We start from the raw sequence: 25728 nt of genomic DNA on the forward strand, positions 1-25728 counted from the left end.
AGCAGCCCAGGTAGCAATCAGCGACCCATGGCTCTCCTCTGCTTCCCTTCTTCCACTGAGCTTTTCAGCCTAAGCCAGAAAAAGCTGTAAATAATGAGTTGGTGGCTTTCTTAGCAGAGAAGTAATAACCAGGCTTGTTTTTGTCAGTTATCTAAAGACAGTTTCTAGAGATTTTCCTTTCAGAAGAAATCTGCAGAGACAGATCCACACATGACTGAAGGCAGAAAAGTCCTATTGAGGCTTAAATAGAAATAATATGAAAGTAGTGAGGTGCTGGAACAGCTGCCCAGAGATGCTGTGATGCCCCATCCATCCCTGGAGGTGTTCCAGGTCAGGTTGGATGGGGCCCTGGGCAGCCTGGGCTGCTATGAAATGGGGAGGTTGGTGGCCCTGCCTGTGGCGGGGGGTTGGAGCTTCATGATCCTTGAGGTCCCTTCCAGCTCCATTCTGTGATTCTAGGTGGTAACACTACTGAGGTTCTGAGAGAAAATGGAATTGTGACATTGCATTTCAGGAAATAAACTGCAAATGTTTCGTAGTTTTCCTTGATGTAATACAAAAATTTCCAAATCCCTATTGTTGCATTGAGATAGAAGTTGCAGAGCAGCTGACGCCTATTTTTGTTATGCAGAGCTAAGACCATTAAGAACACAGTCTCTGTGAATCTGGAACTGACTGCAGAGGAGTGGAAGAAAAAGTACGAGAAGGAAAAAGACAAAAACAAGAGTCTAAAGAATGTTATCCAGCATCTGGAGCTGGAACTGAACAGGTGGAGAAATGGTATGTGTGGGAAAATGCGATTGGGTGTGTTTTAAGGGCAGGTTTGAGTTATGTGTTAAACTCCAAAGCACACAGCCTGCTTAGCACCTTTGGCCACACTGCTGCCTGTTGCTGGCCACAGACTTGGGAATCCTGCTCCAACCCTTCTGCTGAGCTTCCAGTGCCCTGCACTGGAGGTGCATCGATAATTCTCAATACTGTTGGTAATATTAAACTAATAAGAAAAGATAAAATTTCATTTTCTACAGAGAACTGTGCTTTTCAGGCATGAGAATTGGTTCCATTTTGCTTCAAAGTAAGATTTTTTTTTTTAAATAATTAAATTTAACATTGGAACAAGTAGTGCTGTAGTACAGTGACTAGGAATGTTGTTGATGAGAAGAATCACCTCTTGTCTGCTCTTCTGGCTTCTAAGTGAAATCTGTCTAAGAACAGCTAGCGTTTTTCATAGAAACATGAGATTGCTGTTTAGGTTAAGGTACAAGATTAAGTTCCATTTGATAAGGTGGAAGGATTTTTTAATGCATACACACTAATTGCACATATTTATATAAAATACAAAAGCTTTGACAGATAATTTTAGTCAACCACACTTTTAATTTTTCTTCCTCTTCCACTTTTAGGAAGAAAACAAAACAAAACCCAATCCCCTAATAAGCAACAAAGAAATGTGTGTCTCTAAAACCAGGACATACCAGACCTGCATTTCTCTCACACCCTGAAATCCCAACAAGCCCACAGCAGTAAAAGGCTGCTTCCCTGGAGTAATTTTTCCTTTCCATATTGCTTGTCATCTCAGTTCTATGTGTTGATGCTTGCAGCTGTTCAGTAACCCATTGCATGCCTCTTGCTCGCCAGCATTGAGAACAAATCTGCGATTTAATTATTAGTCACAAATTACCTTGCACTTGTCAAGTCTGCTTTTGAATAACACAGATAAAATCTCTGCTGTCCATACTAAAAAGATAATGCCTGTCCCTTATGGGTGCAAAGCAGTGTCACTTTCTTCCACCTCACTGTGCTGTTTCCTTGCCTTTCACATCAGGTAGTGACCTAATGGTTGCTTTCTGCATCTTTCTCTGGGGGGTTGGGCCACTTTAGCACAGGGGATATTTCTCTTATCCACATGGTAAAATCGCTATGGAGACGGTCGGTCTGCTGTGTGTGTTGAGGAGCACTGGGAATTGTTGGCACTTTCATGATCTGCATTTCATTCTGTGTTTGCTCAGTGTGATAATAATTTCAAGAATTGCCTTCCCATCCTAGGAAGGATCTTTAAGAAAAACCTGTGCACATCCATCCTATATGCAGTTTAAACACAAAATGCTGCCTGTGTTGTTTTGTCTGAATACACACACTGCCTCTTCCCCTTCATCTTTTCTCATCGGTGTTACCAAGCCGTACATCAAATGCATTCAAAATATTATTGATTTCTTGTCTGACCTTGTGGAATAACATCATTTGGAAGGGTACTGTATCAAAGGAGGCTCTTTCCAAATGAAATTGTAGCAAAAGCTGTATCTTGAGTATAAAATACAAGATGAATGCATAAATACTCCACCGCTATAGCTTGTCTGTACATTCAGAAAATAAAAATAACATTACAGCAGAAGGAGGCTGTGCCCTGTTCTCTCTGAAGGAGGACTTCTGTGCACAATTAGGTTTGTGCCTTACAGCTAGAAGGATGATGGCCTCCTAGCATTTGTATCAAATTTATGCTCTTCTTCTCCTTGTGGTCTGAAATACAAAGCTGCTGTGTTCAACAAAAGGAAAATCTCAAGGTCCTGCTTGGGAGGCACCTGACTGATGCTCTGCAGTCCAACCACGTTACTGCCCTGCATGCCATCTCCCCTGCTCTGGATGAGCCCATCTTTCTTGCTCTGTTCTACTGAAATGCTACAGAGAAAAAAATCATTGTATATTTTGCTCTATATTATCACTGAGTCATTAGCAGCAGGGCAAAAAGTATTTCTACAGCAGTGTTTTTAGCGAGTTCATCGTGCTTGATTCCGAGTTTCTTCTTCCTGGCTTTAAGCTTGCAAAAACAATCTTCACTGTTTGTTGGTCATTGTTTTTCCTCCCCTGTTTTGGTTTGCTTTCTGGTCTGAACCACTCTGCCTTTTGGTTCTTGATACGCTTGTCCTGTTTGCATGCTTCTGCCAGTGCCCACACTGTTTGGGCAGGAAGAATGCCCCATACAGCCATATGCACTAAAATATCGTAGCTTTTCATAGAAGTGAAAGAAATCTCTGCAGAAGGGTTTGAATGTAGCCTTTCCACACCTTGAACAATGCACACAGCATTCAGCAGTTAAGTCTCTCACTAGATTAATGAATGTAGATTCAATTTCTGGCATGAGCAGCTTGCTTGTCCCTCTTCACTGAACTGCAGCAGCCTTGTAATTGGAATGCTCTTAGGTTATCTAAGAGAATACTCCTCAGAGAAAATAATTTTGAGAGAAGATGTGTAGGGATAACATCCTATCTGGTATGCACAGGCAACATCTGAACATTGGTCTGTGCTATTTCATTTTAGATGTGACAAGGCAGAACGTGAAGATTGGTTTAAATGCAGCTGTCTTGCTTGTTGTCCTGGTGCTTGAGCAGTTCATTATGGGGGAGGGAAAGCTAATAAGGCACTTGGAAATCTGGAGAGGAAGGGACACTGACTGTCTTTAGCTTTAGGCTGGAAGTCTGATTTTTTCCTCCTTATTTCCCCTTCTGCTAATCCACAGAGCTAATCCCTTGTATAACGGGCCCAAGTGAAAGGGAAGTCAGGAGTTCAGTGCTTTCAGTGGCAGCCATTCAAACTGCTGCAACATTTGGTTTGTTTTTCTAACCCTGGAGGTTGCATGGCCATCTCTCTGCACCTACCTTTCCCCATTACCTTTACTTACAGCAGTCCCAGTGGCAGGCCTATGCCCAGATCACCCTTCTGGCTGTCCCTCACCCAGGACTGTTGTGGGATGCCTGTGTTTTTGGCCTCTCCTGTGCCCTGGGTTGTAGTGACCATGGCTTGTGTACCTGCAGGAGAAGCTGTGCCTGAAGACGAACAGATCAGTGCCAAAGACCAGAAGAACCTGGAGCCATGTGATAACACACCAATCATTGACAACATCACACCTGTGGTTGCCAGCATCTCAACAGAGGAAAAGCAGAAGTATGATGAGGAGATTGCCAGTCTCTACAGGCAGCTGGATGATAAGGTGTGAACATTAGTTTTGACTCCATTCTGTGTGTAAATGGAAGCCAAAGCCAAGATGGGTGGGTTTCATTTTTGGTGCTAATTTTGTGTCCTAAGTGTATAGTTTGAATTGTTCTTTTTCCTCCTGGCAGAATGCATGCTCAGCAAACTACCACTGTTCCAGTCATGGGAGAAAGAAAATTAATATATATATATATATATATGTATATATATATAAAATAAAGGGAAACGATATCTTCATGTTTACCAAATATTAGAATTTTGAAGAAAAAGAAAAACAAAAGCATCCCTTGGGCCTTTTTTGTTCATTTTGTTCTAGCTGTGAGCACTCTCTGGAGTGCAGGTGGCTTTTTTTGATTTGCACAGCTTGAAGCACATTATTGGCACTTAAAGCTATCAGCAATACATTTACTGAGCACTTGCCATTAATGGCTTTGGCTTGTGTGAAGATAAGAAGTGGAGAAAAAGGCATCCTATAAACATCGATTGTGACGAATGAGAGCCGCCTAAAAGGCAAACTAGCAGAAGTTTTCAGGACAGCTTTAATGTTGAATCAAAACTCATTTTAATTTTCAAGTGTAATTAGCAGAAAACTACAAAAAAGAAGCCCACTGTTTCTTCTTTTTGAGTAGCAAGGGGAAATTTTGAGCCTTACTTCTGCTGTGCTGTAGCGTGAGGTCTCAGCACAGTCTGTGTGCAAATGGCAAGGCAAGATGTTGCTGGCATTCAAATAACAGTTAAGGTCTTTAAGAAATTACAGCTTCTCTGGGATGGAGACCTCCCCTGTAGTACTCTTGGAGGTTTCACTTACTGATTAGAAAAAGAAAAAAAATGTTGGTCTTCAAATGTAGCAAGGCCTGAATTATTCTTGAAGGAAGCAGAACAGGACTGTGTCAGAGTGAATGCCTGGTTTGCATTACCTGAGAGAATCTTCTTTATTTTAAACCTGTTCAAGGTTTGCCGTGGCATTATTCTTACTAGAAAGGGGGAAATAAGAGCAATCAAATGAGATCTGTGAGAAGCAGCTAAAAGCCTCCAACCCTGTTTCATTGCAGGATGATGAAATCAATCAGCAGAGCCAGTTGGCTGAAAAGCTAAAACAGCAAATGTTGGATCAAGAGGAGGTAAGGAGGAAAACAACAAAACCAACCAAAAGCAAAATATGCTTATGTGACCCTGGTGTAGTGATTCTGTCACAGTTGTTGGCTAGGTGTGCTCATAGTAAGGTAGGAGAAACCCATGTTAAAGCAAGGTTTAAACTTCAAAATTTCCTCATATCCTCACAAGAGCTTTTCAAGCCTTGATTACCTCTAGTAAAGCCTACCATTCTAGTGGAAAGTGTTACTGGAGATACCAAGAGAAGAGTGTGGCCAATATATTTCATTTCAGAAATGTTTTTTCAGTATTCCTGTATCCTTTCAGGGCAGTAAGTAGCAAACAGATTGCCTAGACAGTATACAAATTGCTGCTGGTAATAAATGACTGATCATTATTTTGGCATGAGCAATTAGAGAAAGGACCAAGAGAAATCTGTGAGACTGAAAAGTCTCCTACTGGCACAGATTTAGTCCAAAATCTTGGATTGCTTGCTTCAGACATTATTGTGTTCATTGTTTCTATCTGTAAAGGAATGTTAATGCTTTTCTAGATGAGGAAAATGATCACAACTTATATTCAAAGTGATTTTCTTATCTGTCATTTGTTTATGGAGATTTGAAGACATAAAGTGGTACTGATGCCAAATTACTGAGTTCTCCAAATGTGCTGTGATATTCAGCCAGGAACAATTTTATGCTGTTTATCAAATTGGGAGAAACTGGAGGAAGAAGATTCAGATCAAGAATGTTAACCCTGGTGTGGGAGTCACTTGTCTCTTGTATTCCAAAATACTGATCAGTGTTGGTGTGATTCTTTGGAATAATACCTGTTCCCAAATGTCTGAGCCATTTCAACTGTTTTTTCAGATGTTAAGACTACTCCTGTAAGTGAAAAATGATTCTGTCCCTTAGTCTTCTGTCTTAGTCTTTATCCAGGCTAGCAGAAAGGACTTGCAAGGTTAGGTATTCTATGAGGGAGAGAACATATGAAAATGTTGGTTACTTGTTTGTAACCGATGTGCTACCTTTGGGCTTTTATCCCCACTGAAGGATTTACCAGTTTCATTTTACTCCCTAATGAAGCTCTGTTCACTTCCCACAACCTTCTTTTGATTATTCTCTGTTGCATGCTAGCCATGCCCGTGGCTATTCAGATATAACACAATTCAGTGTGTTCTCAGCAACAGTTTTTTCTGATGTGTGTTACTTAGACCCTCTCTCTTCTCCCATCTTTTTTACATTACTGCTCTCATCTAAGCCTTATTTTTCCCCTCATGGCTTTTCTTGTGTATTATTTTCTGGGTGATCTGCATTCCTTTGTTTCACGTATCATAGAACCGTAGAATGGCCTGGGTTGCAAAGGAGCTCAGTGCTCACCCAGTTCCAACCCCCTGCTGTGTGCAGGTCGCCAACCAGCAGCCCAGGCTGCCCAGAGCCACATCCAGCCTGGCCTTGAATGCCTGCAGGGATGGGGCATCCACAGCCTCCTTGGGCAACCTGTTCTAATATCTGGGAGCTGGCTTATTCCTCAGCCTATTCCATGCTCAGTGTTACTTATGAGTATGCACACATATTTTCAATGGCCCAATCCTTTTCTTACCACTTTACCCCCATTTTTGCACCTGTTCCTGCCTGGCTTTGCTGTCTTACTGAAATCTCTGCAGGTGGTGTTGTGCCACTTGTTTGGAAGGCTAACCTGGCTCTCTGATTAGCTTGTTTATCTCGTACCTTTGAAAGCTAATAAGGCAGTCATTTTTGTTTTCCCCTTCACAGGAATTAAGTAACATGTTTCAAGGCCCTGTCTTCCATGTATAAAGTTCACCTGTGCTGCAGGAGGGATGTGCCTGTTCTCTTACATCTCATGGTCAGCTCCTTGAAATATGTGCTGCAGAGCAGCTGTCTCGCTCTGCTTCTCCCTAATGAACTGGAGTACTTTTTTATGCTTGATTAAGCTAGCAGGTCAATTATAAACACAAGGCCTGCCCAGCTGGCATTGTGCTGATACTGGTGTCTGTTGATACCTTTTTGCCATTGGCTCACGCATCACTGCTCCAAGCATTTAGCTGCCAGTGCCTTTGCTTTGGGGCTGGGACTGTGAAGTATTGGTTTCAAGTAAAGTCAGGTTCTGTTCTGTTCTCACAAGGACATGTTGATTACACTTCTTCAGGAGCAGGGAGTCTGTGATGTGAGAAATGAAGCTCAGAAATAGATCTGCAGCACTCAGGATGGGATGGTCCTCACTCCAGTGCAGCCTCTGCATTAGGCAGGATTCCTTTGTTAGGGCTGATTGCTGCAGTGTTATGAGGACCCTTTCTAAATCTTGGTATATTTTGCCATGTTGTATCACCAGGAATCTCCTGGGGAGATGTTTATGCTCTGGGTGATATATAACACTTCTCTTTGCTTGAAGTCGCAGCAATATTCACACAGAAATTTTCTTAAGTAAATGTAAATAATAGTTCCATCTGTGTTTAGTAGAAAGATTATTTTAAGCTATTTTGTTGTTTAAATATTTACATGCCATCTGGCTTTGGCAATTCAGTGGGTTTTTTCATAACTTGAGTGCACTTCTGAGGCTGCAGCATTACCACGAGATAAATTTCCCTTACATCTGAATCCTCTCTTTGCCACTTTGGTCCTCTGCCAGAATCTGAAGCCAGCTTGTTGGTTTCCTATTTTCCATAAGCACTCTGAGCCAAAAAGAGCAGCGTCTTCTCTGCCATTCTCCCTTTGGGTGGTCAGTTTGAGAGAGATGTTGCAGCTCATCTCCTGCAACTGAGTCTCTTATGAGTGTGGAAGCAGAGCATTCAAATTTAATACAGGTTGGTAACATCCACTAGTGTTTCTGAAGTCTGCATTTTCTTTAGTTATACTCTGCTTCAGCAGATACGAGCGACTAATCTGTCACCAGCATCATGCTTCAAATGTTTGCTAGAAATAGCCATCAGAAGTTTGCTTATCAAAATATTCCTCTAACACCGTAAGATCCCCGAGGCCGCCTCAGAGAGCGCTTTTCGTGCTTCCTTTCAAAGCTGTGATTCTGTCTTTATGTATTTTACTTTGTTGGTTGTTTTTTTTTTTTTGTCCCTGCTGCAGGATTGGATTGAGGGCAGAAAACTTGTTTAGGAGCTCTCGTATGGCTTAAAATAAGCTTCTCTGCCTCAGTCTTGTGTTGTAATAGGATTTGATTGAGATTTTTCTTTTCATTGAAGTTCGGGGCTTCCTTCATGAACAGTTATGTGGAAACTGATGTTCCTGGTAGAGGAGCAGGATTTCTTCTCTTGCATTCTGTCTTCTGTACACACGTTGCCTGCTCATGTTTTGCTTTTCTCTTTGTCTGTCCCTGTTTTTGCCCTTTTCGGTGTTATCTGTAAATGACTTCTCGGGTGATTTACTCTCCTGTCCTATCTGCCTTGCAGCTTTTGGCCTCCACTAGGAGAGATTATGAGAAGATTCAAGAGGAACTCACCCGTCTTCAGATTGAGAATGAAGCTGCAAAAGACGAAGTGAAAGAAGTCCTTCAAGCCCTGGAAGAACTAGCTGTCAATTACGACCAGAAATCCCAAGAAGTGGAGGACAAAACAAGAGCCAACGAGCAGCTGGCTGATGAACTGGCACAGAAGAGTGTAAGAGCAGGCAGTTTATAGTGCTGCTTCCCTCCTCCCTCCTGACTCTGCATCTCTCCCAAAGATTCCCATAGATTTCCCTCATAATTATTAGCTTGTGCCATTTTGGGAAGCTTTCAAATGCTGCTGGCAAGTATGTTTAATAACTAGTATAAAGATTGGAGCAACAAAGTTAAAAGATCTGTGCTTGCTGGTGCTACCTTCTATCTTGTGTATTAATTAAAGGATACGATAAAGCTAATTCAGAAGCTGCTATACGAAAGCTGATTGCAGATTGTGTCTCTGTTGCAAGCTCTGTATTTTGCACACCATGTCAGCTCCTGAGCTGAATGTGAGAACTGGCCATTTTGTGTTTTGATCATTTCAAAGCGATATTGTACCAAGAAAGATGTGAAAACCTGCTGTGTGCAAATTGCAGTTCAGTTTGTATTTCTCTGGGCTGTGTGCTGTGGAACAGAGATCTCAAACAGAGTAAGGGAATCTTAGAAAAATAAAATAGCTTTCTTCAGATGATGTATTGATTTTAAGGCAAAAAATCCAATCTGAGAAAAATCCAAATTGGCTTAACTAGGTTGGTCCATCCCTCACACATACCGAGGAGGACGTTGTTAAGATGTCTGATTTCATGCATATCTAGCATTATAAGACTTTGTTATCCACTTTAATAAAACAGATTACTATGAAATCCATTTGAAAAAATTGAATTTTATATCTTCTATACCTGTTTCTCCGTGATTAACCTCCTTTGACATGTATTATGCAAATAAGATTCTTACGGGATTTACTACATTTAAAGGATCTAAAGTAGCCTTGTTAGCAAGTGAGTTGTGAAAGTGGATTATGGCAAGGTGGAATTGTGTGCTGCTGGAGTAGGTGTCAGTGCATGGAGCCAGCAGACACGTCCCAGGAAAATATAAGGCAGTACTGTGTAACCTAGATATCACGGAAGAACTGATGCCCTAAAGTGGCACTATTGAAATGCACTGAAGCAGGGAGAAATCTATAGAAGCACAGTTAACTCCCAGCTTCATCTCTGCTGCTTTATTCAAGCAAAGAGATTTGGGATGGTGAATTGTTTGGTGGATTTATCGTGTACAGAGAAGAAAATCTGTTTTATTTTGTTCCGTGAGGTTTCTGTATGGATAGAGAGAATCTGAGGAAAGAAGGGTAACTTTTGCTTTTCAATCTTTCCAGACGGTTCTGTCAGCAACCCAGAGGGAGCTGGGCCAGCTGCAGGAGCTCAGTAACCATCAGAAGAAGAGAGCCACAGAAATCTTAAACTTGCTGCTTAAAGACCTGGGAGAGATCGGAGGGATCATTGGCACTAATGATGTTAAAACAGTAAGTTGGCTGTCTTTATTGCTTCCCCCCAACCTGTACCTCCTGCCATATGAAAATAAGGAGCATGGAGTGTGTGTGACACAGCAGCCCTTCTCCCAGGACGTTTAAATCCTGGTTAGAGCACAGTGTAAAACACTGAAGAGATCTTTGTCTGGGACAGAGATGGTCAGTGTCTGTGCACATAATTACCACACTGACTCCCAGCTCAGTGTTTGGGGCCAAACTAATGCAGCCCATCTGTGTGCTGATGCATCTATTAAACTCCTCTGTCTGAGGCCTGGGCTGGGTTCTCTGTCCAAACAATGCACACATAGACCTACTCCATAGTTAGCTGGCAGGAGCAAGTATTCCCAGAATCTAAATAATCATTACTGGAGAGATTTGGCTTCTGGGTAGCTTCCTTTTTGTTTGAAATTTATCCTAAAACTGCGTGCAGGTGAACTTGAACAGCTCTGAAATCCATACTTCTGTAGTGTCAGCTGTCCAGGACACCTGAGTGAAGGAAGAGATCTGCATGGAAACCTTTTACTCATTGTTTCTTACCTTTGAACAGTGGCTGCCTTCACCAAAGAGCCCATGCTTTTGTTCTTCTTTAGTTCTTTTAGAAGCATTTTCAGCATTAGTAAATTTGTGCTATGTGCCATTTAAATACTACATGACACTAGGACAGGATTAACTTTTGTGTATTGGCAAATAGCCTTCCTAGAGGATTCTTTTCCTCTGAAGTTGGAAGGCAAGGACGAGGGGTGCAGGTTGTTGAAGCAGTAGAATCCTTGGTATCTGAACATATCTGGAGATGGTGTGAATTTTGGTCAGCTTTGCTTTGAAATTTGTCTTCTGTCAGGCTCTTGGCTTTACAGATCTGATAGAGAAGGTAGATGTTCACACTGATATGCTTACAATATCATAGCTGAACAAAATTCTAAACCTCAGAGACTATTTGACATGGTCAGTGCTAAATGCTGCTGCCTTGTGTTCATGCAGATCCTGGACCACGGGACCAAATTTTGCTAGATGTTACAGCAACCTCTGGTGGCCGTTTTAATAAGAACTGTAAGAAGAAATCTCTGCAAATGGAGGCTGTTCGATACACATTTTTATAGCAACTAAGATGTCAGCATTTTGCAGGGCAGCTGTCTGTAAATAAGGCAAGATTGAAAAGGTTTTAGATGAATAATTTGAAATTTGTTGGCAATCAGCAGCTTCTCAAAGTATGTCTAATTTCAGACCAGACTGAGGGCTTTGAAGGCAGTAACATTTTTTGGGCCATTCGAAGAAGGCAGAGCACATGTTGTCTTCCCTTTGCTGCTAGAAAAAAGGCAAAACCAGATGAAATTACTGTCCATACACTTAAGAAGAATCTTTACAGCTCATCAGTGTGTTACATGAATTAAGAAGCTGAAGGAAAATCATGAAGAGAAAGACATAAAAATCAAAGGCACTCTATTAACCAAGGAAGGAAGTGATGTTAAATAGGATGGTATTAATGATTAGAGATGAAGGGGATTAATTTGCTCTTGCCAGGTAAGATTTTCAGACCAATGTCTGTGTTGTAGGCTGCTACTGAAGGAGCACAGCCATTCAAGAGCAGATTTCTTTAAGAAGCATTTTGAAAATGTTCTCCAGCTTCCAGTTGCTTGTAAGAAGGAAAATGTCCTCTTCTGGTGACGTGAGAAAGTTTCTCCAAAATATGCTTTTGGCATTCTGGTGGAGCTGATTACTTCAGATGCTGATGAAGCACACTGTGACAAGTCTTAATTTCTTATTTTTGAGGCTTGTCAATGAAAGCTCAGACAAACAGAGTGGTAGAGCATGTTTAAAGGTAACAGGAAGGTCTGTGGGTGTTCCTTCAGTGTGACTGTGCTCTCACAAAGGTTATCTAGCTCCAGACAACTGTTTCTCAGCAGGAAAACTGCTTTACATTGATTTCCATAAGGACCACACCTTTTAGACTGCAATCTTCCGTGTGTTTAGTTAGCAGATGTGAACGGGGTGATTGAAGAGGAGTTCACCATGGCACGGCTTTACATCAGCAAGATGAAGTCTGAGGTGAAATCTCTGGTGAACCGCAGCAAGCAGCTGGAGAGTGCCCAGATAGATTCCAACAGGAAAATGAATGCCAGCGAGAGGGAGCTTGCAGCTTGCCAGCTCCTCATTTCACAGGTATGTCTGCTCCTTCCTTGTTCCCTCCAAGCAAGGTTTGATGATTTTCTCAGCCTCCTTCCTCATGAGATGTGTGTGCTGGGAGTGAGAAATGAGAATTCAGGGAGAATAGAGGTGTTTCTCTCGTCTGTTCTGTTGTTTGTTCCTCTTGTTTTGCATTCCTCCCCTCAGCGTTTTACAGCACATTCTGTGGTAAGATTCTGTCCTCCTGTTGTAGATTTCAAAATGTTTTCAATGCCATAATAGTGAAAATGCTCTTGGATGGATTTCCTCAGCATGTTTTTGCATCTTGTGCCTCCTCTTAGAAAGCAAACTGACAAAGGAAGCAGTGACTGTATGGGTCTCTAACAAAGCATTTGGAGAGCCCCAACATCTGGACTGTCAGTATGCTAACAGATAGCTGGGCAGCAACATGCATGTAATAATACATTATAGAAAACGTGACCGTGTAAGATAGAAATCCAGATGGTAGGAGGGCTTTGCAGTGGGTGGCATGTTCCAGGCAGTGATGCATGCTGCTGCATTCTGCAGAGAGGGGGCTAACTGCTTCACCGTGCTTCTTTGATTACTGCACACATGAAGTGGTGGAGACAGTTGGAGTTTACTCCGTTTCTCTTGCTAGCAGTTACTCAAAGAAAACCTGGAGCAAGGATAGCCTCTTGTCCTGAAGTAGAACTTCTCTATTCGGGTCTGCAGTAATAGCTGTAAGCGTGTTTCTTAGTATTCAAGGAAGGCTTGAATCCTGAAAGCATTGGCTGTCCAAAAATGTTAAGTAAAATTACACTTTTTATGCTGTCTTAAAGTGGATCCAGCCACTAGAAGTCACCCTGCCAATCTGTGTTGCTCCCTTTCCTTGGGAACTTGGCATTAGTAAAGCAGATGAAGGTTTGCCTCGAAAGCAGCTATATGCATACTTCTGCTGGCTGAAAGAGGATTGGCAGCACAGAGCTGGGAATGAGTATCAGCAGTGGGCTGCTGGGACATTTTCCTTCAGCTGTGGTGTTGGCTTATGCTGACCCAGTGAAGGAGCATGTTAAGTGGAAGCCAGATTGTCTGTCTGTGTGGGGTTGGTGTTCTTCTTAGACCTCCTTCTTAGGAGGTTTACTATTTGAGTGACTTATCCAAGGCTGTGAAAAGATGCAGTGAAAGAAGTGAGACTGCAAGGCTACATCCTTTTTTTTTTTCCCCTCCCTATATTTGTATTGCATTTCAACATGGTGATGAAGCCAAACAGAGATACTCTGAAGCAGGTGATCACCTTGCCTTGCCATTTTGGAAGCCCATCTGTTTTTAAGCCTAGGAAGAAGCTAGGTGTTATGCTCAAGGTGTTGTGGGAGGGCATACACCTTATCTATAAAGTGAAAATTTATTGTTGGCTTAATTTAAATCTTAACAGCCCATTTATTAGGCTAGGCCTAATTACTGAAGAGAGAAAAGAAATAATTTGATGCAGAAAGACTTCTAGTGACAACAATGATGCCATTAAAATTGTCACACACATTTCTTTAGTTTCTACCTTTTTTCTTAATGTTATACCCAACCTTCTGCTGCTGTTAAGTTTGGTGGTTTCATGCTGACATTGCTGGTGTGGATGTGACAGCAAGCACTGTCAGTATCTGGAGCACTTTGCTGAGAGAGATAGGTTTATGTTGCTGATTCTTCTTCCTTGCTTCCTTCTAGGACTCAGCTGGAGTAATTTTGTATGTTTGCTAGCATTCTTTTACACCTTGCTATTTCTTGACTGATCTGCAGCTCCATATTACAGCTGAACTTACTGTGTATGGGGCCTTTTACATTGTCTCTTTCCTGTTCCCTCTGCCTTTAAAGCATGAAGCAAAGATCAAGTCCCTGACAGACTACATGCAAAACATGGAGCAGAAGAGAAGGCAGCTGGAAGAGTCCCAGGATTCTCTCAATGAGGAGCTTGCCAAGTTACGTGCTCAAGGTACAACGTTGGTTCCTGTGGTCATCATTTCTTTTAACAGCTGTATCTTAGAAAATGCAGTTTTGAACAAAGTATTCTACATACAGCTCACCTGGCACTGCTGCAGCATTTGATTTTTCAATCCTACTCTGCTTTTGTCATACCTGTATTCCCATTGGCACAGAAATCCAACTAAACAGATGGGATTTTAGCTCACTTACCAGGCTCTAAGCTCTGCAAATGCGCAGTGACAGCAGACCTGATGTCACAGGGTCAAGCTCTGATGTTGAGCTGTTGCCTTGGTAGTCCCACAGCACTTTTTGTCTGCTTGTATTTTGCAGTGAAGTCATAAAATTGTGATTCAGATCATTTCATGTGTTGCACCTGTACATTACACTCGAGGTAATGCTTTCAGCCTAACCCATTCACAGAATGCAGAGAAACTTAATTTTTCAAAAGAATTAAAAGCTTGGCAAGAAGCTTCACCTTTTACTTTCATGATGTGAGGAAAAAAAAATGCATCAAAAGCAATCAATCTTTTGAATGTTTGTTTTGGAAATTCTCAGCTGTCCGTCCAGTTTCAGTTGTCTCTCTGGAAAGTGCCCTGCCCCATTCATTAGGAAGATGCTTCCATTAGGATTGAGTAGAAGTTTCTCTCGTGGCTGCTCTATAGGATCCAACTGACTTCATTTTTAAGAGTTGTTTTTTTTTTTCCATTCTAATTCAGCGTGGAAAATTTCTGTCAAAAGGACTTCTTCTTGCTTTGCCAAGCTCCTGTTTTATGTATAATTACAGTGTAGCCTTAGAATTACTCTGGATTTCTGTGCAGGGGCTGTTCTCTGACTCTGGGAGCAGCAGATGGTGACAGGATTTTTAACATCTGCGTGGTTTTTTATTCACACATCTCATCTTCCCACCCCACTCACAAGAAATGATCTGTCTCTGGAGGCCAGCATTGCCCAGCAGAAAGGGGAGAGGGAGGATCCCTAAGGCAGAGTCATAGGAGATGAGGGGAGGTTGGGAAAGTGCTGTGTGAGCTGTTAGTAACAGCAGCAGGGTTTGGACAGTGGTCACACGTAGGGTATTGGAAAACAATGGCTGTGTCTGCCCCTCCAGAACAGTCTCACCATGATCTTGCTGCCTGCCTTGCAAGCAACACTTGTTCTTTTTACATGGCTTGACATAGAGATGATGTACGATTGGTTGGTTAACTCTCAACTGTCTCCAACTTCAAACAGAAAAAATGCATGAAGTCAGTTTCAAAGATAAGGAGAAGGAGCACCTGACCCGGCTTCAGGATGCAGAAGAAATGAAGGTAATGTCGTGTGCTGCAATATTGGAGTTGATTTCTTGGTGAGATCATTCATTAGCTGATAATTAGAGTGTGATTTTGTCTTCCTCTTGTGTTGTGTGCTTTTAAAAGAACTTTCTGCCTCTGTCAGAATTGCTGGCTTCTGTTAGAAAACCTGATCTTAGAATTGAGTGACCTTTGCAGTTTGAAATTAGAGAACTTGCTGGTACTGAGGCTGGTGGCCAGATGAAGGAAAAAGAAGACACTCACCTCAAATACTGAGGCTGTAACTGAGACCAGTTTGTCTGCTGAACCAGCTTCAGAGAGTACAGAGGTGTGGTGCACTGTGTTTGCTTGAGTGGAGCTGATTTGGAGACCCAGCATCCATGGTTGAGAATCATTTTGTTAGGTATGGCTGAAAAAGGATTCACCTCTGTGTCACTCTGATATTTGCCATTTAGGAACTAAAATTTAATGAAAATGAAGCCAGACCATTTTACCAAATGGTTTGGCAAAAGTATCTCATAGAAATAATAATGACATACAAACCTGTTTTCTGATAATTTCTCCTTTCTGTAGAATGCAAAGAAGAAATATTAGGAAATGATGAGCTGGTAGTGCTTCTGATGAGATTACAAGTTGTGCAGAAGAAAAATACAGTTTTACAAAGATGGTGGTAGAGGTTTGTCAGCTGGAGAATTTCTACCTCCGTTATAAAAAGTTAAGGTTAAAACAGCTGTGAAGTTATTCCTTACATTTGTAAGAAGAACATTAGTCACTGATCAGCAATTTAAAGTGAGATGCATTCAGTTTTTTTCTTACAACTTGAAATGTATCTAACCATACAATTTAAATAACAGGGCTGTGGCTAAGCAATCCAGAAAGATGGGTTAATTTAGATGATAGATAAAAAGCAACCTTAGGTGTGTTACTTGATTTCTGTTTCACTATGGCTTTGCATTTTGTGCTCTGCAGAAGGCACTGGAGCAGCAGATGGAGAGTCACAGGGAAGCCCATCAGAAGCAGCTGTCCAGGCTGAGAGATGAAATTGAAGAGAAGCAGAAAACAATCGATGAAATCAGAGAGTATGTTCACTCACTGTCACTTTTTGTGCTCCTGTATTGCTCTGTGACACTACAGGACTATTTTTTGGTTGGTTTTATTAGCTTTGATTGATATCTCTGTACATCAGAGCCTCAGGGAAAGTTGAAAGTATCCTTACATACAACAGCTATGTCACAGACCCCAGTGTATCTTGTTTTCACATTCATGGTATTTCTTTGTGACACAGGAATATAACTGTTAGATACCCTCCTGTTTAGAAAGGCTTTAAGGTTTCTTTTTACTGTTGTGCTCTTATTTTTGAAGTGTTCACAAAATCTGAGCAATCCTGATTTCGCACTCCTGTCCATATTTATAGTGTGGGTAAATAACAGTAGGGAAATGAGAAAGCAGAACAGAAAGAATGCAAGAACAATGTGTCCTTTAAGATAAGACAAACGAGGCAGAAGAGTATATGGCTGACTTTAATATTCCAATATTTTAAAATAAAAGCTGTTGGTTTTCAGATTCGTTAGCCTTAATTTCTTCCAGAATTTTACAGCAGAATCACTTAGTTCTGTTTATGGAAACTGAACTGCATATTTGTGGCCTTCAGGACTGAGCTGTTCAGACCTTTTGTTGTTTTTTTCTTTTTGTTCTAGTATGAATCAGAAGCTCCAACTGGAACAAGAGAAGCTGAGTGCTGATTATGATAAATTGAAAATTGAGGACCAGGAGAGAGAAATGAAACTGGAAAAGCTCATGTAAGTCAACAGTTTTCTCACCTGGTGTCCCTGAATCTGGTCTCTTTTAATGTGTGTGCAGGAAACATCCTGGTGGGAAGCAATTGTGTTGAAACATTCATGCTGAAAATAGCATTTCAGTAGCAACGCCAACATGCAGTAGAAATGAATGATTACTAATTACTCCTTTTTTTAAGTTTTAGGCTTTTTAACAGTAGATTTGATGCTTTCTGAAAAGGTGTTTTAGAGCTTCAATTTTATGAAATATCATGGCAAATCTTAAATCCCCCATTTCTTAACATGCGGGAAAAAGAATAATTGTAAAACATTTTTGATTTGATGTTTAATGTTGTGATCTTTTTAGATTGCTTAATGATAAAAGGGAACAAGCAAGAGAAGATCTTAAGGGGCTGGAGGAAACAGTGGTATGTCCTGTTTACAAGTTACTGAGTTTTTTTTCCCTATGTTTTCCCTGTGTTTTCATCACTGATGTGTAACCAAAACACTTGCATTGGTGCTTATGAAAACGACTGATTTATATCAGATAAGTTCTTTAAGTTCTTTACCATGAGAGTGGTGAGGTGATGGCACAGACTGCCCAGAGAGGCTGTGATGCCCCGTCCATCCCTGGAGGTGTGCAAGGCCACATTGGATGGGCCCTGGGCAGCCTGGGCTGCTGTGAAATGGGGAGGTTGGTGGCCCTGCTGTGGCGGGGGGTTGGAGATTTGTGATCCTTGAGGTCCCTTCCAACCCAACCATTCTGTGATTCTGTGATGATCCTATGAAGCTAAGTCTGTGCACTTCCCAAATCATGAAATTGAATTCTGAGTTCTAGGTAAAATGCTACTGTTGTAGTCCCCTGTGAGTAAGCTATCACTGCTGAGGCTATAGCATTGTGTTCTGCTGCCCTTCTTCCTTGAAAGCACACGAAGTGACCAGTGTGTTGAATACAGGGTAACTACACCCAAATGATGCATACCTGCCTCTCACTTGGCCTGTGCAATGGCTTGTAAAGGAATCTGATATTGTGCATGCAATGTTAAAATTGCAATCTAACATGGGCAATTTCAGTCCTGAAGATGCTGTGCAGTTTGGTTGGAAGCTACCTTTTTACCTGTCTGTAAAATATGCCAGCTTTCTCAAAGATCTCACAGGTTGGTCTGTTTCAGTAGCATGGCATTTATTTTTGCTAGTGGTAGTTTGGTTGTAAACTCAAATGCAGTGCCTTTTCTGCTCTGTGTAATGCTTCAAAATTAAGCTTGACCTCAGGATCAGCTGGAGTTCATTACATGTAAAAATCCAAAGCCATACTAATTGTGTTTGTACAACTTGGGCTCCTCTTGGCTCCCCAAGCCATAAGCCTTATTTATTTAAAATCCTGTAAGGAGGAGAGTTAATCAGCCTTTCTTACATGACTTGTGTTCATCAGACTCCTGCACTGCTTGCACATTGGGAAGACTTAATTAACCCTGTACACCAAATGGTCAAGGCAGCTGGAAGTCAGGCAGTATGGTGATCCAGGCATGGGGCTCTGTAGGCATTGGCTGGCATTTGGGTGGTGATTTTGGGGAAGGGATGGAGAACAGTTTCTGTGGGGCCACATCTGCTGCCCTGGCAGTGACTTGTGCTCCTTCCCACTGCTGAGCTGATACAGAAACAAGATGAGGGGGCTCGTTGGAAGGAGTTATGGGTTGGAGGTCTGCTTGAGCAGCAAAGCTGAATGCCAGCTCTCTGGGAGGCTTCTGTTCTGCACCTCTGTTGTTTAGAATGGCACACTGTGCATCTTCTGATTACAGAATAATTCCTAAATGAGCCGTGCATATACTGTACAGTTTCTACTCATTCTGTAGTCCATAGAAGAAACGTCTCATTTTTGGCATATACTCAGTTGTAATTTTCTCTTTTCAGAGATAGAGACAAGAAATTTGAGTTTTTAACAGCTTGTAGACATGGTGGTGCTCAAAGTGTGATTAATTTACATTCCAGGATATGAACAGATAAGCGTGAAATGGAAAAGCTGAGGTTGCACTTAGCAACTTTGGAGAGAGAGTTCTCTTTAACATGGTTTTGGTGAAAATGGCATCGAGGTGAACTTGATTTTCCAGAAAGCTTCCTTTCCTGAAAATGATGTAGCATTTTTGTTTTGGAATGGGTGCAGGGTTGCTCCATCTCATGTCTTGTATTCGGTCTGCAGTAAGGTCATTATTTTGCTGAGCCAACAAGTTGATATATAGAAAAAGCTGGGAAAACCTGGATTTTTGCCAGAGCTTAAAAGGCACTTTGAGATCTTAAGTACCTATGATTAAGCACTCAGACCCAGTCAGTGAGTTGGCTACTCAGTGAATCCAAAGTCACATAGCTAGAGATGTGTAACCATGGCCAGTTTGTTAGACTTGTGGCTTTGGTGTTGCAGACAGCATATGGCAATACATGGGAAAGAGAAAAAGTGGATGCCCTGTTATTCTGTGAGCAGCTTGATTGTAGGCTGCTTGAACAGCCAATGCGTGTACCAGGCAGGAGCATCCCTGTAAGGACATCACATTAAAGTCATGTTATCTACATAAATTTGCAGAGGTGTCTTTGTTTTATTTAAAACCCCAGAATGCCTATTGTCTACCTTAGTGATTTATATTTGTTTTTTTTCTCATGTAAATTGATTCTAGGCAAGAGAACTTCAGACTCTTCATAACCTACGCAAACTGTTTGTACAAGATCTCACCACTCGTGTTAAAAAAGTAAGAATGCACTCCTGTCATCCAATATAATGCAATCCACTGTGCATGTAATTACAAAATGGAATATTTTTTTCAATATCAATGAGCAATAGCATTAAGACTGTCCTGATGGTTATCCAGGCTTTGGCTCTTACTGGGTCTTAATGACAGGTCTTGGCAGTTAAGGGAAGTTCCTGCATTTTGAGAGATGGTATAATGGGTAGCAGAAACTGCTCAATGTAATTTGCACTCATGTGTGCTCTGCTGAACGCTGTGACTTTGTGACTTTATCATCCTGTGGCTACTTGGCCTTTTCCTAGCAAAATTATCATGTGGCCAGAGACGAGTTTCTTAGCAGAAATTCAGGTGTTTTTAACTGTCGAATCAGAGTAAAAAGTTGCACTCAGCCACTCAGCTCTTTAGAGTGGCTTTGGGGAAGCGGGTGTTACTACTGTTTATTTGTTAAAATTGAAAAGCCACATATGGTGAAAATGTTACCTAGATCTAGAGAAAGGGATATTCTTTCCCCCCCTGAAGTCTGTGATTCTGTTCAGGAATCCATGGATTGTTCAATAAGAATATTTCATTTTCTGTGTGGAGAGCAATACGGCCCCTAAATATCAAATGAACAGGTGAAATAACTTCTCTTTAATTTGGGACTCAGGAAGGCTTTTCGGTCTTTGGCAAACTTACATTCCAAAATACCTGAGCTTCCTCTTGAGTTTCTGCATGGTTTTGCTGAACTCTGGAACTCTCTGTGCAGAGCGTTGAGCTTGACAGTGACGATGGAGGCGGAAGTGCTGCGCAGAAGCAGAAAATTTCCTTTCTTGAGAACAACCTGGAACAGCTTACTAAGGTTCACAAACAGGTAGGAGCTTCACTTCCTTCCAGTGCCTGTTTTGCTATTAAATCAAAAGCCATTGTGCCTTTTTCATTGACTTATAGTAATTTCACCCATAGGAAAAACTGCACGTGTAACGCTGTTCTCTAGTATTACCAATTACATTCTTTTCCCCCCAAATAATATTTTTATATGTTTAAGAGAATAATTTTTGAAGCTAATATGTAGGTACTGTTTAAGGAAATGGTACCTATAGTTCTCAACTGAAGTTGTTGGCACTAGGACTACACCTACTTACTGGAATGTTGTTGTGGTCTAGCCCTGGCAGGCAGCTCAGAACCTCACAGCCGCTCGCTCAATCAGTGGAATGGAGGAGAGAAGCAGAAAGGTAAAAGTGTGAGAATTGTGGGTTGAGATAAGGACAGTTTCATAGGTAAAGCATAAGTTGCTTGCGCAAGCAAATCTAAGCAAGGAGTACATTCAGCTCTTGCCATCAGCAGGCAGATGTTCAGCCACTTCCAGGACAGCAGGGCTTATCACATGTACCTTGGGAAGACACAGGCATCACCCTGAACATCTATCCCCCCTTTCTCCTCCTTCACCCCAGATTTTATTGCTGGAAATAGAGGTTTTCTGTGCAGCTTAAGGGCTGGTGCCTCCCCAGGGATGCTGAGGCTGGCCATTTCTGGGCATGATGATTTCCATCTCTTCCCTATTTTTTAAGAGCTTCTGTTTCCTTTGGATGTCTGCTTTTCAGAGCAACAAGAGCCCTTCACTGTGGGTGCCAGCCCAACAAGTGGGAGGTGTAGGGGTGTGCTATAGGCAAGCATTTGGGTATGGATCAAGGAAAGAACTCTCTGCTTACCTGGAAGTCTAAATACTAACAGTGTGTATATGGGTATATCTATCTTAGTAGGTAAAACTAGATCATTTCTGCCAGTAAGTTTCCACCCTCTTATAAGATGTCAGTTTTATTGAACTGTATCCCACATCTCAGATGCAGAGTACAAAGTAGTAGAAGAGGCTTCTGGTTTCATTTATGAATTCTAACATTGCATTCTCAATTGCAGTTTTCTGAAACTGTTAGAGAGACACAGTGCTCTCCAAGATTTGCTTTATTTATTCCTGTAGAAATGCCAAAAATGCAAGCAGTGCTGGACTGTGACAAGTGTCCATTAAGGTTCAGTATTTCAAGATTCCTGCTTAACAGATGGCTTAAAGACCTAGTTTCTAAATGTGGAAATCAGGACATGTTAATAATGTTTTTTTTTTTTGTTTCACTCTATTGCCTTTTCTTGCATTCTGTTCATATTTCTGCTAGTCGTTCAGATTTTTATAGCTCTCATTAATGTATATTTACTCAAAAACAACTGAGGAGTTCATGTCTCATAAGAAACTTAAATAAAAAATGACATTGGGCTTGACCTGAATAGGAGATCATCCTGCACTTATTCCAAATCAGAGCTGTTTGGTAGAACACGTGCTCGACACTTTCAGCAAAAGCACACTGTGACAATTTTTATTTTTATTTTTAGCTTTGCTTGTGTTTTTCTTTTGGCACTCAGCCTCGACTAGCAGGTGTAAAATGTTGTGTTTGTGAAACTGTGTGAATGTTATTGCATGCTGTTGCTTTGCTGTATTATTTATACGGCAGTGAAACCATTTTCTTCCCTTTACTTCAGAAAGGGGAATATCATTTTTTGGAACAGTTATCAGTTGATGTTTAGTAATGGTATAATTGTTCTGTAGAAATTGTACTGTGTTTTTTTTTAACCAACAATCTGTATCAGTTTTTATTTATCTAAAAATCAGTCTGCCTCCTTGACTACGGTTGAATACAACGTTAGATATTATTCTGATGAGCAGTAGAGCTTGTTCAGCTTCACAATCAAGGAAGTCTGTGAATTTAAAGTATTGTCATCACCGTGTTTATGGTTATAGGCCTTAAGGTGAATTCTTAGCAATGGATGAGGAACAGAAAGTTTCTACTTCTCCCTAATGCTTGAATAGTGAACAAGAAGGTAAACATGCCCTGACCACTGGCAATGGTGAATTCTTGGCCATACCAAGTATTGTCTGTAAGCTGTGTTTAAGCACTGTGGTTTTTAAGCAATGCAGTGATCAAGTACCTGTGAAATGCCAGACATGTCTGCATGCTGAGAAATGCAGTTTCTGGCTGAGTTGCTCTGAGGGTCTGGAAATTTGGTTGTTGCTGTAGTGCCCTGCAGGGTTCTTCCAGAGCCTTCTACCTTCAGAGTCATGTGTGAAATCGTGTTCTTTGATCTCCCTGTTGAATGATTGGTAGCTCAGCTGGACAAATAACCAGCATGATTAATAGGAAGAGAAAATGTTTCTTTGGCATAAGCTTTTCACAGGCGTTTCTGGAGGAAACCTGTTTCTTTCCTTCACGGTGTGCAAGTTGTGAAGAGGAATAGTGGTGATTTCTGTCTCCTTGTAAGATGACCTTTGCTGTGGTTTCTCATGGGGTATTTTTGAACCTTCTCTTCTTGCAGTTGGTACGTGATAATGCAGATCTTCGTTGTGAGCTTCCTAAGCTGGAAAAACGACTTAGAGCTACGGCAGAGAGAGTTAAGGCCCTGGAGAGCGCACTGAAGGAGGCCAAGGAGAACGCCATGCGAGACCGCAAGAGGTACCAGCAGGAGGTGGATCGCATTAAGGAGGCTGTAAGAGCCAAAAACATGGCACGGAGAGCACACTCTGCTCAAATCGGTAAGGAGGTGTTGCTCAGGGGTGAGCGATTGCTCACACACTTCGTGGTTGATTTGTTTGCTCATTTTTGAAAGAAAAGAGCTTTGAAAGCAGGAGTCTGGGGCAAACCTCAGGGTCTGCTTCTCCTCTGTTGCACAAGCAGCTTCAAAGACTTCACTTTTCCATAGAATATGCCCCACCTCAAGTGTAAAGTGCCTTTGCTATTTAGCTCAGTAAATAAATGGCATAATGGGTCTTGTGTGCCGTTCTAATGACCTGAAAAAGTGTCTCTTTAAATTAGTCTCTCACTTTCTTCCTGCTCCCCCTCCTGCTTCTGTTCTTCCTTTCAGCTCCTTCCTTTCCTTTTCCGATTACTACTCCTTGTGCTTTCATTTGGGCTGTGTAGAGTCAAATATTCCTGTATAATGCAGATGCTGGGTATATCTCTGTGGTACAATCTGAATTCATGCATGCAATCAAGTAGTGTTCAATATAGGAACTTTTCAGGTGGCAATTTTTGAAATGATTTCTTGGAATTGATAAGATAATTTATTGCATGGTGGTGGTAACATTGGTGCCTTAAAACCAGAGGAAAAAATTAGCAGGCAGTGTTTCCTGCCTTATGCAGCCTCTCCTAAAAAGCCATTATCAGTTCTGTCTCTGCTTCTTCTGGAATTACATTAGTAGCCATGGTAGGAAACTGGACGCAGAAAGTACATCTGTGACCACCAAATGAGTCTTGACTTTTCTGTGCTGTACAGACAGCCCTCAATCTTTGTAGAGATGACAGGCATGCTTGAGACGGTCAGAGAACTCTATCACAAACAGAAAAGCAATGTATTTGTTGTTGGCCAAGGTAAGGGAACACTGTGTTCCTGATTACAGACTAAACTGACAAGCAGTTTCTCTCCCGTTAATGATGGTTTTTGTACTAAAAGATAAGGTGAGGTAAAATCCTGTTGGAAAAAGCTAATTGTGTTGTTTGGTTTCCTGCTTTCTCTGCAGCCAAGCCCATCCGCCCTGGTCATTACCCAGCGTCGTCTCCAACAGCTGTCCATGCCATCCGAGGGGGAGGGATGTCCAACTCCAGCTACTATCACAGCACCAAATAGATGAGAAGTAAGACCAAAGACCCAACTGTTCTTGCACTGCTCACCACTTCTATTTTGCTTCTAGCAGACCAGCGGTATTTTTTTTCCTAGTTTCAGTGGGGGTCTTTTGCCTATGTTTTAACTGAGAAAGTTAATAGTTTAAGTGAGGGTGGCCTTGTTTAGAGTACATTGCAAGCTCCTGCTCGGAGTTTTTATTTTAATGACTTATCACTTGAAACTCTTTTTAATAAACTGAAGTGCTGCTGCAAGTCTGTACTGAAATTAGCACACACAAGTGTGAAACTTGTGTATTAAAAATAGAGTTCCAGAGACTGCTGCATTTTCCACTTTTCCTAACACGAATATGTTTCCTTGTGATATTCTTTAAGGATAAAGACTTCTAGTAAATAACCCTGTACTAGGAACTAGCTCTGTGTGACTGAAAAGCAACCGAGCACTTCTGTGCCCATGCAGGAGCTGCCTGTGGACAGAACGCACCTGGGAACTAGTAAGGGTTCTTCCTGGGCAAAGTTCAAAATGGAAAATGTTAGAAGCTGAAAACTTCATGCTTTAGGGTGAGATAATACTTGAGACATGGAGCCATGTGGCAAACATGCTTCTTCACAAGCATTTAACTTTTCCTTCTGCCCCTCACATGCGGGACCTGCTCCCTCCTGCTCCTGAGCAGCTGTACCTGCAGCCCAGGGCAGGGCTAAAGCAGCCTTCAGTTGGCAGCAGCACAGAGCTCTCTGAATTTGAGTGTCAGCATTTTTCTTTTGCTTCTTTTGCTTTGCACTCTTAGTCGGCCCTCTTCAGCTGAAAATGTAAATATTTTCCCTTAGTGTGAGCGCTTAAGGTTTCTGTGTCTACTCATAAGCAAAAATCTTGTCTTGGAAAGAAGAGCAACACAGTCCCATGAGACTGCTTCATGCACCCATGTCACTATTTATTTCCTTAAACGCCCATTATTTCTGGGCTAGTTTAGATGATAATTTTGTTGAGAGCACATTAGGAGTTGGATGGTAGTGAGCGATAAGTGATAAGAGTGAATGAAAAGCAGCTGGTGGACTGCTGGATTGGAAAAGTCTGGCTTCTTTCTCCTCTGGAAGATTAATTCTGTTTTATGACTCTTTTCTGATAGTATCTGGTTTCCTTTAGGCATT

The 25728-nt window shown here is 41.6% G+C and overlaps 1 protein-coding gene across 1 annotated transcript in view; it reads left to right on the plus strand.

The window, feature by feature from the left end:
* Window positions 1-25728, plus strand: part of KIF5C (kinesin family member 5C) — a 65122-nt gene that overhangs the window by 34281 nt on the left and 5113 nt on the right. Inside the window, exons 11-25 of the mRNA XM_042827431.1 lie at window positions 632-780; window positions 3810-3985; window positions 5040-5108; window positions 8501-8707; window positions 9902-10048; window positions 12023-12211; window positions 14039-14156; window positions 15374-15450; window positions 16402-16511; window positions 17130-17231; window positions 17575-17635; window positions 19874-19945; window positions 20688-20792; window positions 23279-23495; window positions 24480-24593. Of these exons, the coding sequence (XP_042683365.1) occupies window positions 632-780; window positions 3810-3985; window positions 5040-5108; window positions 8501-8707; window positions 9902-10048; window positions 12023-12211; window positions 14039-14156; window positions 15374-15450; window positions 16402-16511; window positions 17130-17231; window positions 17575-17635; window positions 19874-19945; window positions 20688-20792; window positions 23279-23495; window positions 24480-24586 (1906 nt within the window). The 3' untranslated portion in view covers window positions 24587-24593. The remainder of the gene's footprint in view (window positions 1-631; window positions 781-3809; window positions 3986-5039; window positions 5109-8500; window positions 8708-9901; window positions 10049-12022; window positions 12212-14038; window positions 14157-15373; window positions 15451-16401; window positions 16512-17129; window positions 17232-17574; window positions 17636-19873; window positions 19946-20687; window positions 20793-23278; window positions 23496-24479; window positions 24594-25728) is intronic.

Source organism: Centrocercus urophasianus, unplaced genomic scaffold (assembly GCF_019232065.1).
Source record: "Centrocercus urophasianus isolate 14NV4802_14NV808 unplaced genomic scaffold, USGS_Curo_1.0 seq_28, whole genome shotgun sequence".
Classification (NCBI taxonomy): domain Eukaryota; kingdom Metazoa; phylum Chordata; class Aves; order Galliformes; family Phasianidae; genus Centrocercus; species Centrocercus urophasianus.